This window comes from Carassius auratus, chromosome 41, assembly GCF_003368295.1.
Source record: "Carassius auratus strain Wakin chromosome 41, ASM336829v1, whole genome shotgun sequence".
NCBI classification, from domain to species: domain Eukaryota; kingdom Metazoa; phylum Chordata; class Actinopteri; order Cypriniformes; family Cyprinidae; genus Carassius; species Carassius auratus.
In genome coordinates this window covers 24165604-24179926 of record NC_039283.1, presented here as the reverse complement: position 1 = coordinate 24179926, position 14323 = coordinate 24165604, and the positions used below count along the sequence as shown (strand labels likewise).

General features: G+C 33.4%; 1 protein-coding gene across 4 annotated transcripts in view; it reads right to left on the bottom strand.

The window, feature by feature from the left end:
* LOC113059356 (zinc finger protein 385D-like) overlaps window positions 1-14323 on the bottom strand; it is an 81056-nt gene that overhangs the window by 13564 nt on the left and 53169 nt on the right. For 3 of the 4 annotated variants that reach the window (XM_026227811.1, XM_026227810.1, XM_026227809.1), the window contains exons 3-4: window positions 13949-14056; window positions 7842-8013 (exon numbers count right to left, since the gene is read on the bottom strand). In XM_026227811.1, the coding sequence (XP_026083596.1) occupies window positions 7842-8013; window positions 13949-14056 (280 nt within the window). The remainder of the gene's footprint in view (window positions 1-7841; window positions 8014-13948; window positions 14057-14323) is intronic. The other variant, XM_026227813.1, reaches the window with a different exon arrangement.

Here is a 14323-nt window from a genome sequence, read left to right as displayed (position 1 = left end):
TATTTCTTTGTTTTTTTTCTTTGACTTATTTTAGTATATCAAGTTAAACTAAATGAAACAAAAATGATAAATGAATTTTGAATACTAAAAAAATAGACATATTAAGAAAAACTAATAAAAATCAGAAAATATAAAAATATACAAAAATAAACTTTAAAAGACCTTTTAAGTCAAGTCATCTCCATTATTTCTCATATAAGTAAAAAGAAAAAAAGAAAAAGATAAAAAAATGCATTAATACCATTGCTTCCAAACACTTAAATATGGAAATAACTGATCACACTTGCAAAATCTGACGTTTTCCTCAGTATTTTTGTCTTGTTTTCCTGTGTGAATGTCTAAAGATGGTGAGTCTAAATGTTTTGTGTGAAATTGATCAAAATCAAGCAAGTTTATGATAAAAAAAATTAAATAAACAAAAAAACTAAGATCTGCCAATGGGCTCAGAATTTTTTTTTACTTAATTCTTAGAGGAAACCAGATTTTATTCACCACTGATGGATATTTATTCTTGTTTTAAACAAACTTTGTTCAATTCCTCGGAAAATAAGACTTAATATCTTAATTTTGCATCTCAAGTAAATATATCTTAATTTAAGGATCTTTAGTTATTTGTGTCGAAAAACAAGACAAAAATACTATGCAGGATATTGATTTTAGCAATACGTGCAACATGCAATGCCATGCCTTCATCAATTTAAGACCTTCTACTCTGATTAAGACACCCTGCAGAAATCCTGTATCTCAATGCTGCTAAAATATCACTGATCTGAACACATTTGGAAACACTGTTGAGATCCCTGGACACTTTTTCTCAGGAGAAACGTCTGAGAAGCATCAGGTTGGTAGGTGAAAGTGCAGTTTTAGAGCACCGTCCCATTCCATAAACCAGCTCTGAACCAAGAGAAAGCATCTGAAGTCCGGTCTGTTCTTCTCTCTTTCCTGACTCGTGCTTTCTGTCGCATTGTGCAGCTGTCTGAGCTGGCGTCCCTCCCCTGACAATCTGCTCTTTAATAGCTAATATCAGGGTACATTTCCTCCGGCACTGGACTGGAACAGAGAGATGGAAGCGTCTGTGTCACACACACGCGGCTGCTGACTCATCTTCTCATCTACAGCGGCTCTCTCTCTGTCCACTGACCATCTCTCTCTCTCTCTGCCTCAGATAACGGCCATGTGTGCTGCTGCTGAGGCTGATGCTGCCGTCTCACTGACTAGATGTCATTTTCAGCTCTGACAATTTCTTACTTCGGTTTCATTTTTTTTTGATGTCTGTGGCATCACTATATCTGCAGGCGCTGTAGTGTCTTTTTTCTAGCCTCAAATGTTTTAGATGCACCGGGATAAAGGAAGTAGACCAGTTTTTACTCTCAATAATGGTTCACTAGTAATTAGTTCTTAAAAGTTACTACTACTACAAATAATAATTCTAATAATAATGTAAAACACTTTTCTCTGGATTTTAAAACCATAATATCCACATCTAAACAAAACAAGCCTTGCAGCCTATGCATGCAAACACAGGACAGCAGAATGCAAACATGCACAGTTTTGTCTTTTGTTTTTGAAGCATTCATTTTTGTGAACTATTAAGTAAAATTTTTATTGTATGTTTATATAAATATGTAATATATTCAATAAAAAGAACAATATAAATAATTTCCGTAAATAATATTTACATTACACTTACATTAAATTATATATTATGTATATCCTATTAAATACTATATATTATATTTTATTTATATTTATATGTATTATAAAGTATAAACATTAGACAATTAGCAAAATACACACACACATATATACACATTTATTTATTTACATGCATGTTTATTTATATATTTTCCATTATGTGTGTGTATGTAATAACTTTTTTATTTATATTACTTTTAATTATATAGCAGAAAAACTAATAAATGAATATTGATAAATATTTAGCAAAAAAAAAAAAAAAAAATATATATATATATATATATATATATATATATATATATGCTATTTATTTTTTTATAATTTTCAGTCTTCACTATAAGAATGAAAATGTGTGAGGATAGATAGATAGATAGATAGATGCTATAATTATTAATATATAAATATATATATAAATATATATGCTATTTATTTTTTTATAATTTTCAGTCTTCACTATAAGAATGAAAATGTGTGAGGATAGATAGATAGATAGATGCTATAATTATTAATATATAAATATATATATAAATATATATGCTATTTATTTTTTTATAATTTTCAGTATTCACTATAAGAATGAAAATGTGTGAGGATAGATAGATAGATGCTATAATTATTAATATATAAATATATATATAAATATATATGCTATTTATTTTTTTATAATTTTCAGTCTTCACTATAAGAATGAAAATGTGTGAGGATAGATAGATAGACAGACAGACAGACAGACAGACAGACAGACAGACAGACAGACAGACAGACAGACAGACAGACAGACAGATAGATAGATAGATAGATAGATAGATAGATAGATAGATAGATAGATAGATAGATAGATAGATAGATAGATAGATAGATAGATAGATAGATACTATAATTATTATAGTGAAAACTGAAAATTATTTATTAGAAACTAATAAATACAAAAACTAAAAGTACACATACCAACAATATGAGTATCTCTGCCATAGAGTATGCATATATTGCATATATATATATATATATATATATATATTTATTTATTTTTTTATTTTTTTTTTTTTTGCAAGGTCCAAAATAACTTTCATGCTGAAGTCTAGCACGACCTTTACAGAGAAGCCCCAGGCTAAGAAATTCATTACGAATGCAGTGGCATCCAGATATAAATATAACAAACACCTCCAAAGTATGTAGTCACATGCATACATATTCTCTTCCCAAACATAATTCACTTCCCAGTCCTGACAAAAGACAACTTTGAATTAAACACATTAAATAGCCACTCAAAGAGCAGACAATCTCCCGCGCTGCTTTCTGCTCACCCTAAAGCCACCCTATTAGTATCTGAGCCTCTGCTATTCATTACATGCGGAAAATAAACTCTAGATAATGCAGGTTTCATCCGCCTCCACAATTCATCTCTCTGACATCTACGCACATTAATATTCATTACCGAGTGGCATTTTGACAAACAAACGCCAAGCTCACCCCAAATGCTGGGAATGGGAGAGAATCGGTGGGGTTTGATGCTGCGGTCGGTATGATGTGGCCTGATTTATCGGGAGGTTTCTGGCCCTGCGTGATCATGTACTCAACTGGGTCACGGTACCCTTCTTTATTCGCAGGCTGTTTTAATGCAAACAATACACAGGCTCGATTAGTTTTCTGATAACAGCAGAGGTAGGTCACAGATTCATTCGTTTCCATTCCAGAGATACAAAGGAGGGAATTGACTTAAATAAATTGCACCCACTGAAGATAGGGCCGTATATTTGCATGTAGTGCATGTGTTGTTTTAGCACCATTTGCTAAAGAATAATGCAAATTGCACAGCACAAATGTATACAAAAGACTTGTGTTAAATGCAGTGTGTGCATGGTGCAAAACCCAGTTTTGAGTACTAAAGAGTGTAGGAAGCAGCAGACTACAATATCATGATCTAACATACTTAATGTGACTCCACAGCATCTCTCCACAAGAGCACTGGCCTTATGATTAATGCGTAATCAGTAATGAGTCTCATTTACAAAAAAAAGGACATGGAAAAGAATAAAAATACTGAATTTAAATGCAGAATATTCTTATTTTAGCACATGTAGTAGTGCCTGGTTAAACTGGATAGCCATGGAGTCAGAAAGATGATTCATATAGTTGCAATTAAATAAAGTACTGCAGAAGATAAAACTGTACTTAATGCAAGAAATAGTTCACCCTAAAACTAAAATTTGCTTAGAATGTACTCACCCTCAGGCCATCCAAGATTTAGATGAATCTGTTTCATCATTTGAACAGATTTAGAGAAATTTAGCATTCAACCAATTGATGCTCTGCAGTGAATGGGTGCCGTCAGAATGAGAGTCCAAACAACTGCTAAAAACATCACAATAATCCACAAGTAATCCACAGGACTCCAGTCCATCAATTAACATCTGGAGAAGTGAAAGCTGCATGTTTGTTAGAAACAAATCCCACACTGAGACGTCTTTAACTTCAGAACAGTTGCTTCTGGCTTAAATATGAGTCCTCTATCCATAATATTGCTTTCCTCAGTGAAAAAGTTGTTTTGTCTGAATCAGGAGTGAAATATGCACAGATCAAGTGCTGCAAGTGAAAACAGTCCAAAAAAGCTTGAGTTTTTGGCTTCATAAGACATTAATTCATGAGTGCTGTGGATTACTTGTGGATTATTGTGATGTTTTTATCAGCAGTTTGGATTCTCATTCTGACGGCACCCATTCACTGCAGAGCATCCATTGGTGAGCAAGTGATGCAATGCTACATTTCTCCAGATCCGATGAAGAAACAGACTCATCTACATCTTGGATGGCCTCAGGGTGGATACATTTTCAGCAAATTAAATTTTTGGGGTGAACTATTCCTTTGAAAAAAATTATGTTGGCAAAAAAAAAAAAAAAAAAAGAACGAAAAAAGGTATTTTTTACTTTATGATTAATTCTTTTGATTTAAGTAAATAAAAAATGGAAAAAGAGCAAGGTGTGTTGCAAAAGAGCAGAAAAAAAATCTAGTGTCCTTTAGATGCATTTTTTTTTGTTTTTTTGCAATTAAATACAGACTGCATGCAAAACCATTGCAACTGTTTAGTGAACTCACCACAAATTGTTGGCAAGAACAACAGTTGGTAAAAAAAACAAAAAAACATGTTGTTTATAAAAAGCACAATGCACACAGAACACAAACTACAAACACTAGTGCATCTTTTGTGATTGTGTTTGGTGTTGCATCTACGAGTCCAAACAAACTGCATTTCCTCTTGCTCATAGAGATGAGGCATTGCTTTATAATGGCTTGTGGAGGAGCGTCTCTGACTTCAGGCAACACTTTTGCCTTAAAATGCCACAAATTAGATTACACCAGGTGTTTTAGTACAAATAGACATTTTCATTGGGCAAGCGTGACTGCTGGGCCTAAACAAGCAGAACAAAAAAGAGTGAAGTAAATTATCGGTTCCAGACATGTGTTGAGTGCACCTTATTCCACAAAGTGCTTACATATACAATTTCGTGCCATGAGACTCCAGCAACCTGATCCAGCTGTAATCCTGCAGAGAATACAGCCAACCCCTGGATCGCTAACAAACACAGGAGGATGCTGCTTGCTTTGGATCATCTGAAACCCCTTACGAAAAAGAAGTTTATTCAAGTGTGCTATTAGTATACTTCTATGTATACTATGTATGCTTTTTAGTTTACTTGTTATGTACTTCTCAGAAATAGGCTTTATGTACTTCTCAGAAATAGCCTTAAAATGATATTTAAGTACTGTATACTTGACTCTTACTTACAGATAGTCTAAATATATTTGAACTATACTTGTGCTCCTAGAATCCGAAACAACAGATTCTAACACATGTAATCTAACACGATCATGTGACATGAAACAGCATCAGAACTGTAGTGTTATGGAATAAAATGTCGACCGATGAAGAGGTCATAATTACAGTCAAGCTTTGGGGTGTTGATCGACTCCATCTACTTTTTGTTTATCATTCTGAATCCAATGGATCGTCTTTTTCTGCTTTTTGTTCAAAATTGTATTTCTTTACTTTTTTAAATGAAACTTTCCCACATTAAAGTGTTTAAAAAAAGAACCAATGAAGCTAGTATAAAATGTTTTTGTTTACAAGCAGATCTTCCTTTAGATGTTTTGTATGTTCAGATATTCACATAACAAAATATATACAAATTTTAAAACCTAAACAGAGACATAGTACTTAAAGTATGATGTAAAGTTCACTTACAGTATGAGTATACTTGCAGTATTAAACTACTAGTAGTTTACTGAGACTATACTTCAAAGTGTACAAAGTATTTAATTAGTAAACTATCAGTATACATATAAGTTCACTTTAAGTATAATTGCAATACAAACTGCAAACATAGAGGTAAACTAGTTGTGTACTCAAAGTTTGCTACTGCTATACTTAAAAGTATACTTTTAAATACTAGAAAGTGGTTTAATTTCGTCCCAATGAGTATTGAAACAGTGCACTTACAAGAATACTACTAGAACACTGATATTTGTATACTTGCTACATAAAGCATGCTTAAAAATATACTTGAACTTTACTTAAGTATACTTGAAGTATACTACTTTTTGGTAAGGGACAGCAGTACGAGTCATACTGAACCACCAGAGCGATATGTATAACTTCACTGTACTGCAGAAGAATATTAAGATCAGGAGATGTCAATGAAAACCAGAACCTGAAGTGGGTGTCGTGCTATTTTCCACTGGTGCACATAAACAAAGTACTGTACTGGTGCAATAGCAACACAATTACTGCGAAACGCGTGCCTAGGACCCAAATTACGGCCTTTAAGATGATTCTTGGAACATATTTCTTGTTTCCGGTTCAGAGAGAAAGCTCTTTGTGACAGAAATAGGAGAGGAGGTCAATCCTTGTCCAAGGAAATCTGGTGAATGTTTCTTCTGTAGCACAAAACAGCAGTAAATAGCAGAACTCTAACAGACTGATACATTTGCCCTTTGTGCATGCAAAACTTGTCAATACTATGCTGGGTGTTTTCTAGGTGGTTTCTTACTGGTACAAGTAACCCTCAGTTCAATAAGATATTATGGGCCAAATTGCAAGAAAGTATACATAGATACTTAGATACGGCTCAAAAATAAAGGCATGGTCACATGCACATCTCATGAGCAAAGTTCAGGCATTTCAGTGGCAATTTGTGCAATGAAGAATTTGACCAAATTGAGTTTCCTGTGGAAAGAATGTCCTCTTCTCTCTCCAAATTGAGGTCTGGTGAACTTTGACATACAAATTAGCAATGCCAACCAATCCGTTGGTAAGCCTGACGTCACACACTGTTTCTGGGTCCAAACGCTCCATTAGATGCCAAAGCAAACCCCACAAAATGATGCTAACATTTGCTAACTGTGTGCTGTAACCCTACTGAAAAATCATGATCTTAACCTTTATCTCAATTGCAGATAATAATAAAAAATAAAAAAAATGCAACATTTATTTAGAGTTTATTTATTTGCTAGCCAGCAGAATAGCTTTGGATGTTTAATGTTGTTATTTATTCCTGTATCATTCACCTTGTCCCATTTTGTAGTGCTTTCTTGCACCTGTGAAGTTTCATCGAGCAACAGTAACTGTGACTACACCTTATTTCCATCTCTTTTTTTTTTTGCTTTTTTTATTGTCTGCCAATCTTTATTTAATTATTCATTTTACCTACCTTTGTTTGCATGCATTGTGTTTGCATTAATTTTTATTAACTCACTTTTATTAACTTATTAATCATCATTTCAACTCCAATAATTATTTTGCTTTTAATTTAGGATGTTTATACGCACTGTGTTTGCAGAATTTTTATTAACACTATAATTACTTTGTCTCTAATAAGACTGAGATTGCATGCAAAATTGTTGCAACAGCATTCTTTCACCTTGCAAAGTTTGGTTGAGCAACATTAAACATGACCACATCTTAAATCAAGGATTTATTTATTTTTGATTATCTGCTAATCTTTAAAAAATAACTGTTCACAACACACTTCTGTATCAAACAAGTTTGTCACAAACAGTTCAAGACGAGTTACACTTTGGGGTATGAGCTGCAATCATGAGCAACATTGATAGCGATGCTTGTAGACATGAGATAATGTTTCTCCTCTTACCTTGTCTGTCAGTGTTGCTGGATGCTGTGGAGGGAGAGAGGCTCTTAGATGGCTCCTTGTTGGTATTTTCCTTGGTGACCAGAGAGCTCTTGTGTTTGAGGCATTTCGGAGCGTCCATGGATTTCATCTTCTTGGCATGTTTGGTGCCTTTGTAGTGGGCCAATGCCTGGCTCTAGGAAACACAAAACAGGCCGACCCGAGGAGAGGGCCAGCCCGGACCAGGTGTTAACAACAGCAGACGGGGCAAAGGAGCTCTGAGCCATGAGCAAACAAGCTGCTGGAAGCAGCGCTGCATTTTGTCAACATCAAACCACCCATCTGTGAGGATGAAGGTCACATGACGCCCATCTTTAATGCAGCCCTCATTATGAGAAATCCTGCTTGCTTGTGAATCTTATATTTTACAGTGTCTTTCTGGAACGGTTTCAAAAGCTAATGAGCTGCCTACATATATGCAGCATTTTAAGGCATGATAGGTGTGCACACTATAATATTTAGTGGGAAAAAAAAGATATCACTGGAGCCATTCACTTCTTCATTTTATGCCTATTCATCTGTCAATATAATAGGAAATCTTCTATAAATCAATAAATATTGATTAACAGATTCATTTCATGATTTTGCATACTTAAATTGCACCAGGTGCGACCTATAATGAGCTTAATTTACATATAAAAGAGACGTGTTTGTGCTGGAAATAATGACAATGACTTCAATTAAAGATTCACTATGTTAATTTGGTGCATTTAGTGCCTGCCTAAACTGAATGATTAACTAATCCGCATTTCATGTAATTAATTTGACTATTAATTTCAGCTGATTGACAGTAATTAATTCTGATTCATTCATTCATCACTAAGGTTTATATAATGATATATAATAATATTAATGTATCTCATATGTATTAAATTTTAACATCAGTAGCATTTTCAAGTCTGCTCACTTCTATCGCTTGATTAAGGTGGTTTCATTTCAGTCAGGATGTTCCCTTTAGAAGGCAGCTCCCTATGTAGGCAGCAGACAGCATGCAGTTCACTAGGTTTTGGCCTAGTCTCTTTGAGTAATGGTATGGAATAAAGAGTCTGACAGAGAAGAAAAGAATGGCCTCTCCCAGTCGTCCGTGTGTGAGGTTATTATCCCGTAAGACACAGAGCCATACATAAAACTTCCAGCTCATCGTGGCTGACTTGGTGTGAAACAAATCTTTTAATATCTGCGGGCACAATGTAGGCAGCTTCAAACGCTCTGTGCCATTTGCTTTCACCTTCAAACAAGATTTATTACAGCTCACTTGGACCAGACCATTCGCAACGCCTTTCAGTTGGCCTTGTTTACCTCAGCGCTAACGCCTTTGAATAAACAAGGCAGTCGTCGACCTTACAGGTGCAAAACTAACTAAATAAACATTATAATATATTATTATCGCAATTAAAGTCCAAAATTATATTTTTGCCATTACCTTAGAAAAATTAATTTAAAAAGTTAAATAATTATATATTAGAAATATGAAAAATAAATTAATAAAATGTATTAATTAATTAAATCCAAAATAAATATGAAATAAACATAACATTTTCAATATTCATATAATAATTATTTTAATATTTTGTAAATTACTAAAACATGAGTAGACATACATCAGTCCAAAAATAAATTTGTTGCCTATGGTAAGTTAGTCAAATTAAATATATAAATAAATAAATATAAAAAGTTACGGTTATTATATTTTTATATTTAATAATTATGCTTAGAAATATTATTTATTTATTACTGGCAATAAAATTGTATTTTGCATTTTTTTTTTTCAAATGATAAGTTAGAATAAATAAATAAAATTAAATAATGTATAAAATTCAAAATTAACAAAAATTTACTATTATTTTTCTATAATTTAACAATTACACATTAATATTTAAAATTATGCATAATTACAAAATAACATATAATTGTGTGTGTGTGTGTGTGTAAATTAGAAAATAAATAAAGAATAAAAGCTTTTAAAAAGTTGATTAGTATGATTATAAATAAATACATTTCTATTTGATTTGATAATTGCATTGTTAAAAATACTGCTGTTTACATGCCAAAGCTGATCTTCACTTATTTCGGTGAGCATTCAGTTCAGACCTTGCTAACAACATATTTCACACTCACATTCTTCTCACGCCTTTTTTCTTTACAATACCAGTTTGCTTGCCAGAGAGGTAATTTTGTAAAGACATTAAGTGCACGACGGATCAGACTCCTTTTGATATATTGTATTTGTACAAAGCAGGGCGGGATATGGATCATAATCGTATAGATTTATATCAGGGGGGTTTGTAAGTAACACATCATTTGAGCGGGATAATGTTATGAAAATGGCTTTAACACCGTGATAAATGGGATGTTTCTCGACACCTTGCAGCTATTCATTCAGTCCGCCAATCACAGGGGAGAATACAGTGACATAGATTAATGTCATGTGCAATCTGAGCTGCAATCAACCATTCATTAAATGCACGACACGGAAGAACTGGCACTGTGATGGCCAAGAGCGGACGCCCGATGAGGAGGAAGTCAGTCCTGCCCCATGAGCCTTTAACTAAGATGGGCACCTGCAATGGGACACTGTTAAATGACGCGATCAATCAATCATGGGAAAAGCAAATTAGAGCTGCAGTCTGTACTTGGCAAGCAAAGAGCAAAGCTCTTCAAAAACTAACTACGTTTTCTTTCCCGTGCCATTTTATACTGTGTTTATTATTCATACGCCCTGAAGAATCCATAACCAAGTGTCTCATATTTATGTGAGTAACAAACACACATGCTACGGTCTAAACTAAATATTTGCCAGTAAGTGCAAAATGAATAATATAAAAAACAATTATCAGTCATTTAGATTTTTTACATCATAATTCATTGTAAAATAAGATGTTAAAAAAAGAAAAACATGTAGGTAACAAAAACAAAGATGCTAGTCTAGAACTAACTTTTTTGGCAGTTAGTTAGAAAAAACTCAAATAAAATGAAAATCCTAAATAATAAATACAATAAACATAAAGGTACAATATTTATAAATAACAATAATAATAATAAAAATTATAATATTAGAAACAGTATTATAACTGTAAAAATTACCAAAAAGGCACAAATGCAGAAGTCCAGAAGGAACATTTTGTCAGTGAGTTGAAATAAATAAATAAATATAAAAAGGTATAGTAATTATAAACAATAAATATAAATAAATAAAATATTATATATATATATATATATATATATATATATATATATATATATATATATATATATATATATATATATATATATATTATAAATGCTAGAGTAAAAAAGATACACAGAACTAACTTTTTGGCAGTAGTTGGGGGGGGGGTTGTAAATAACATTAAATGACACTTAAATACAAATATAAAATAAATACATAAAAAGGTATAATTATAACAACAATTGTAAATAATTCTAAATAAATATATAATAAATTATAAATATTTATCAAATAAATAATTCAACAAATAAATTGATTAAAAAAACAAAAAAACAACTCACGACAGTGAAGAGCTGCCACTGTGATGGCCAAGCGTTTAACTAAGATGGACAACAGCATTGGGACACAGTTAAAGGACACTATCAATCAAAAGTGAATTAGAGCTACATTCTCTGTGTTTGGCAGGCAAAGAGAAAAGCACTTCAAGAACTAACTAGGTTTTCTCTCTCCCACCATTATAAAATGTATTTATAATTCATATTCCCAGAAGAATCCATAACAAAGTGACTCATATTCAAACAGACCTGTGGCGATAATATATATACTCCAAATGTCATTTTCAAAAGTCGCCCGGCATTTATGGCTGGATTTTGTAACTCTCCAGAAGCCATTTAATTTTTGAAGATGTGCCGTATAAAAGCTTCCCGGACTCAGATTGGAGCTGATTGGAAGCTGGAGCACAAATGGCCAATGATAATGAGGTTTTACTGAGCATACGGCGTGATTTGAGTGTATAAGGCTCTCTATGATTGGCTGCTGGAGAGCTACAGGGCATGCGATTGGTCAACAGCAGCCCCGCCCACTCATCCTGTCACACGGTCCTGACGGATGCGCATAATGAGCTGTGATTACTGTTTGATAGGCCTATTACAGCTTGATATCTGACAGTGGCTGTGTAAATCACCACTTAATAGAGCAGATATGGGAAATGCTACAGTATTATGATTATTTTTGGTTTATTTTTGATTATATATGCTATTAGGATTTTTTTAAAGTTATCCTATTTGGATTAAATGCCTCTGATGAAAGCATGGCATGCAGGAAGAAGTATGGATGAAGGACGGATAATAAAATTGTCCTCCAGACCATTGCAAAGTCATCCTCAATGAATCGGATGTGTCAGTGGATGATCTACTGTCTGAGCCTAATAGATGGCTGGAAGTATGACGATATTTAATGTATGACAGTAGAAATGGATCAAATATATGGACATGACTTCTTTACTTGTTTTACACACAGTTTATGGACAGTTTAGTTCTTTACTGCATATAGAGCTGGGTAAAGATATCAATCCCCGAAACTAGTGACTTTGGTTTTCTATAGGGAATCAAAAACATGTGTGGCCTGATCCTTGAAGCGAAAGACTCTTATAGGAGATATTATTTTTTAATTCATCAATACAGCACAACCAGAGTAATCAGATTTTCAAAACAAATGACTCATAGTTTGGTTCTTTTTAGTCAATCAAACACATACAATGCAACAAATGCTGTCCAATTCATAAAACAAATGACTTTCGTGAGCTGGTTCTCTTTAGTGAATTACAAACATACAGCGTGACCAATGCAGTCAGATTCTCAAAAACCAAACAAAAAGAAAAACAAAGAAAAAGACTCTTCTAATTTGGTTCTTATTAGAGAATCAAACACATTATGACGTGATCAGCCCTTTTACGATTGTTCTTTTCAGTGAGACAAAAACATATGGTGCAAACCAGATTCTCAAAACAAATGACTCTTATAATTTGGTTCGTATTAGTGAATCAAATACATACAGCGTGACCAATGTCGTATGAATGACACAACAGATGACTCTTATGAACTGGTTCTTTTTAGTGAATCAAACACATACAGAGCGACTAATGTAGTCCAGCTCACAAACAAACGACTCCAATTAATTAAATCATACAGTGCAATCAATAAAGTTAGAAAAAAATAATAATTGTGAATCAAATACAGTCGTCAGTGTAGTATGATTCAAAAATGAACTAGTTCTTTTTAGTTAATTAAAAACATACAGCGTGACCAATGTAGTCAGATTTTCAAATCAAATGATTCTTATAGTTTGGTTCTTAATAGTGAATCAAACACATACTGTGTGACCAATGCAGTATGATTCACAAATCATTCTGATGAACTGGTTCTTTTTAGTGAATTAAAAACACAGTTTGACCAATGCAGTCAATTTTCAAAATAGATAACTCTTTTGAACCATTTCTTTTTTTTGAATCAAACATATATATTGCCCAACCAATGTAGCAGAAACGATTAACATATGACTCTTATGAAGTGATTCTTCAAAGTGAGTCAAATATATACAGCACGAACAGTGTAATCTAAATCATAAAACAAATAAGTCTTAAATCTTTTTTTTTTTAAGGTTTTATACTCTGTCGCTTATTAACAGGATATTTTAATTTGTCTAAAACATAAAGTGCGAAGTCTTGTTTAATGAAAGGTTATGGTTAAAGACAGTTCTGTGTTTGAATCAGTCTGAAACACTGCCCTGTTTAATTTACAGCATTAGCAATGAGAGAAAATGTATTACTTGTAAGCAGAATGACCTGCAATATATTAAAAAGTATCAGAATCAAACTGAGCATTTGTGAATCAACTTAATTGAATCAGGAAATAGGTATCGTTCAACAGCCCTTCTTTTTAGGCGTTTCGTCGTTTGTCAAATATTTCATTAAAATAAGAATCATGAGGTGACGTAAATAATGCCAGAAATTTCAGTAATGTTTGGATGCTTTATTATATTACATTGACTCTGTTGGATAATTACATACTTTTCTACAGCAGCTTTAGACGGGAATATCAGGGTCACGCTGAACAAATCTCACCTGTGAGTTAAACCTCAGCTGACATACACCGCATGAGACCGCTTTTCTTTTAGAGGAGGCTGGAGCGCTGAGTGTGTGATGCAAAACAGCTTTCTGAACGGGGTCCATCTGAGGAGAGGAGAGAGAACGGAAAAGCAGTTTTATTCGCTTTATTCACCCCAGCGGTGCACTGAATGTCAACTCTGTTACCCATCGCACGGCGTGATAAAATGTAGCCCCCAGCGGCTTCACCAGAAACACGACTTGTGGTTGTGGACCGAACACGTTAAAGGACAACGATTTTCACACACACAGACTCTTTAAATCAATGCATTTGAGAATGAGAGGGGAAAACAAACTCCACCGAAAAGTTCATGAGAACCCAAATCAAAATGA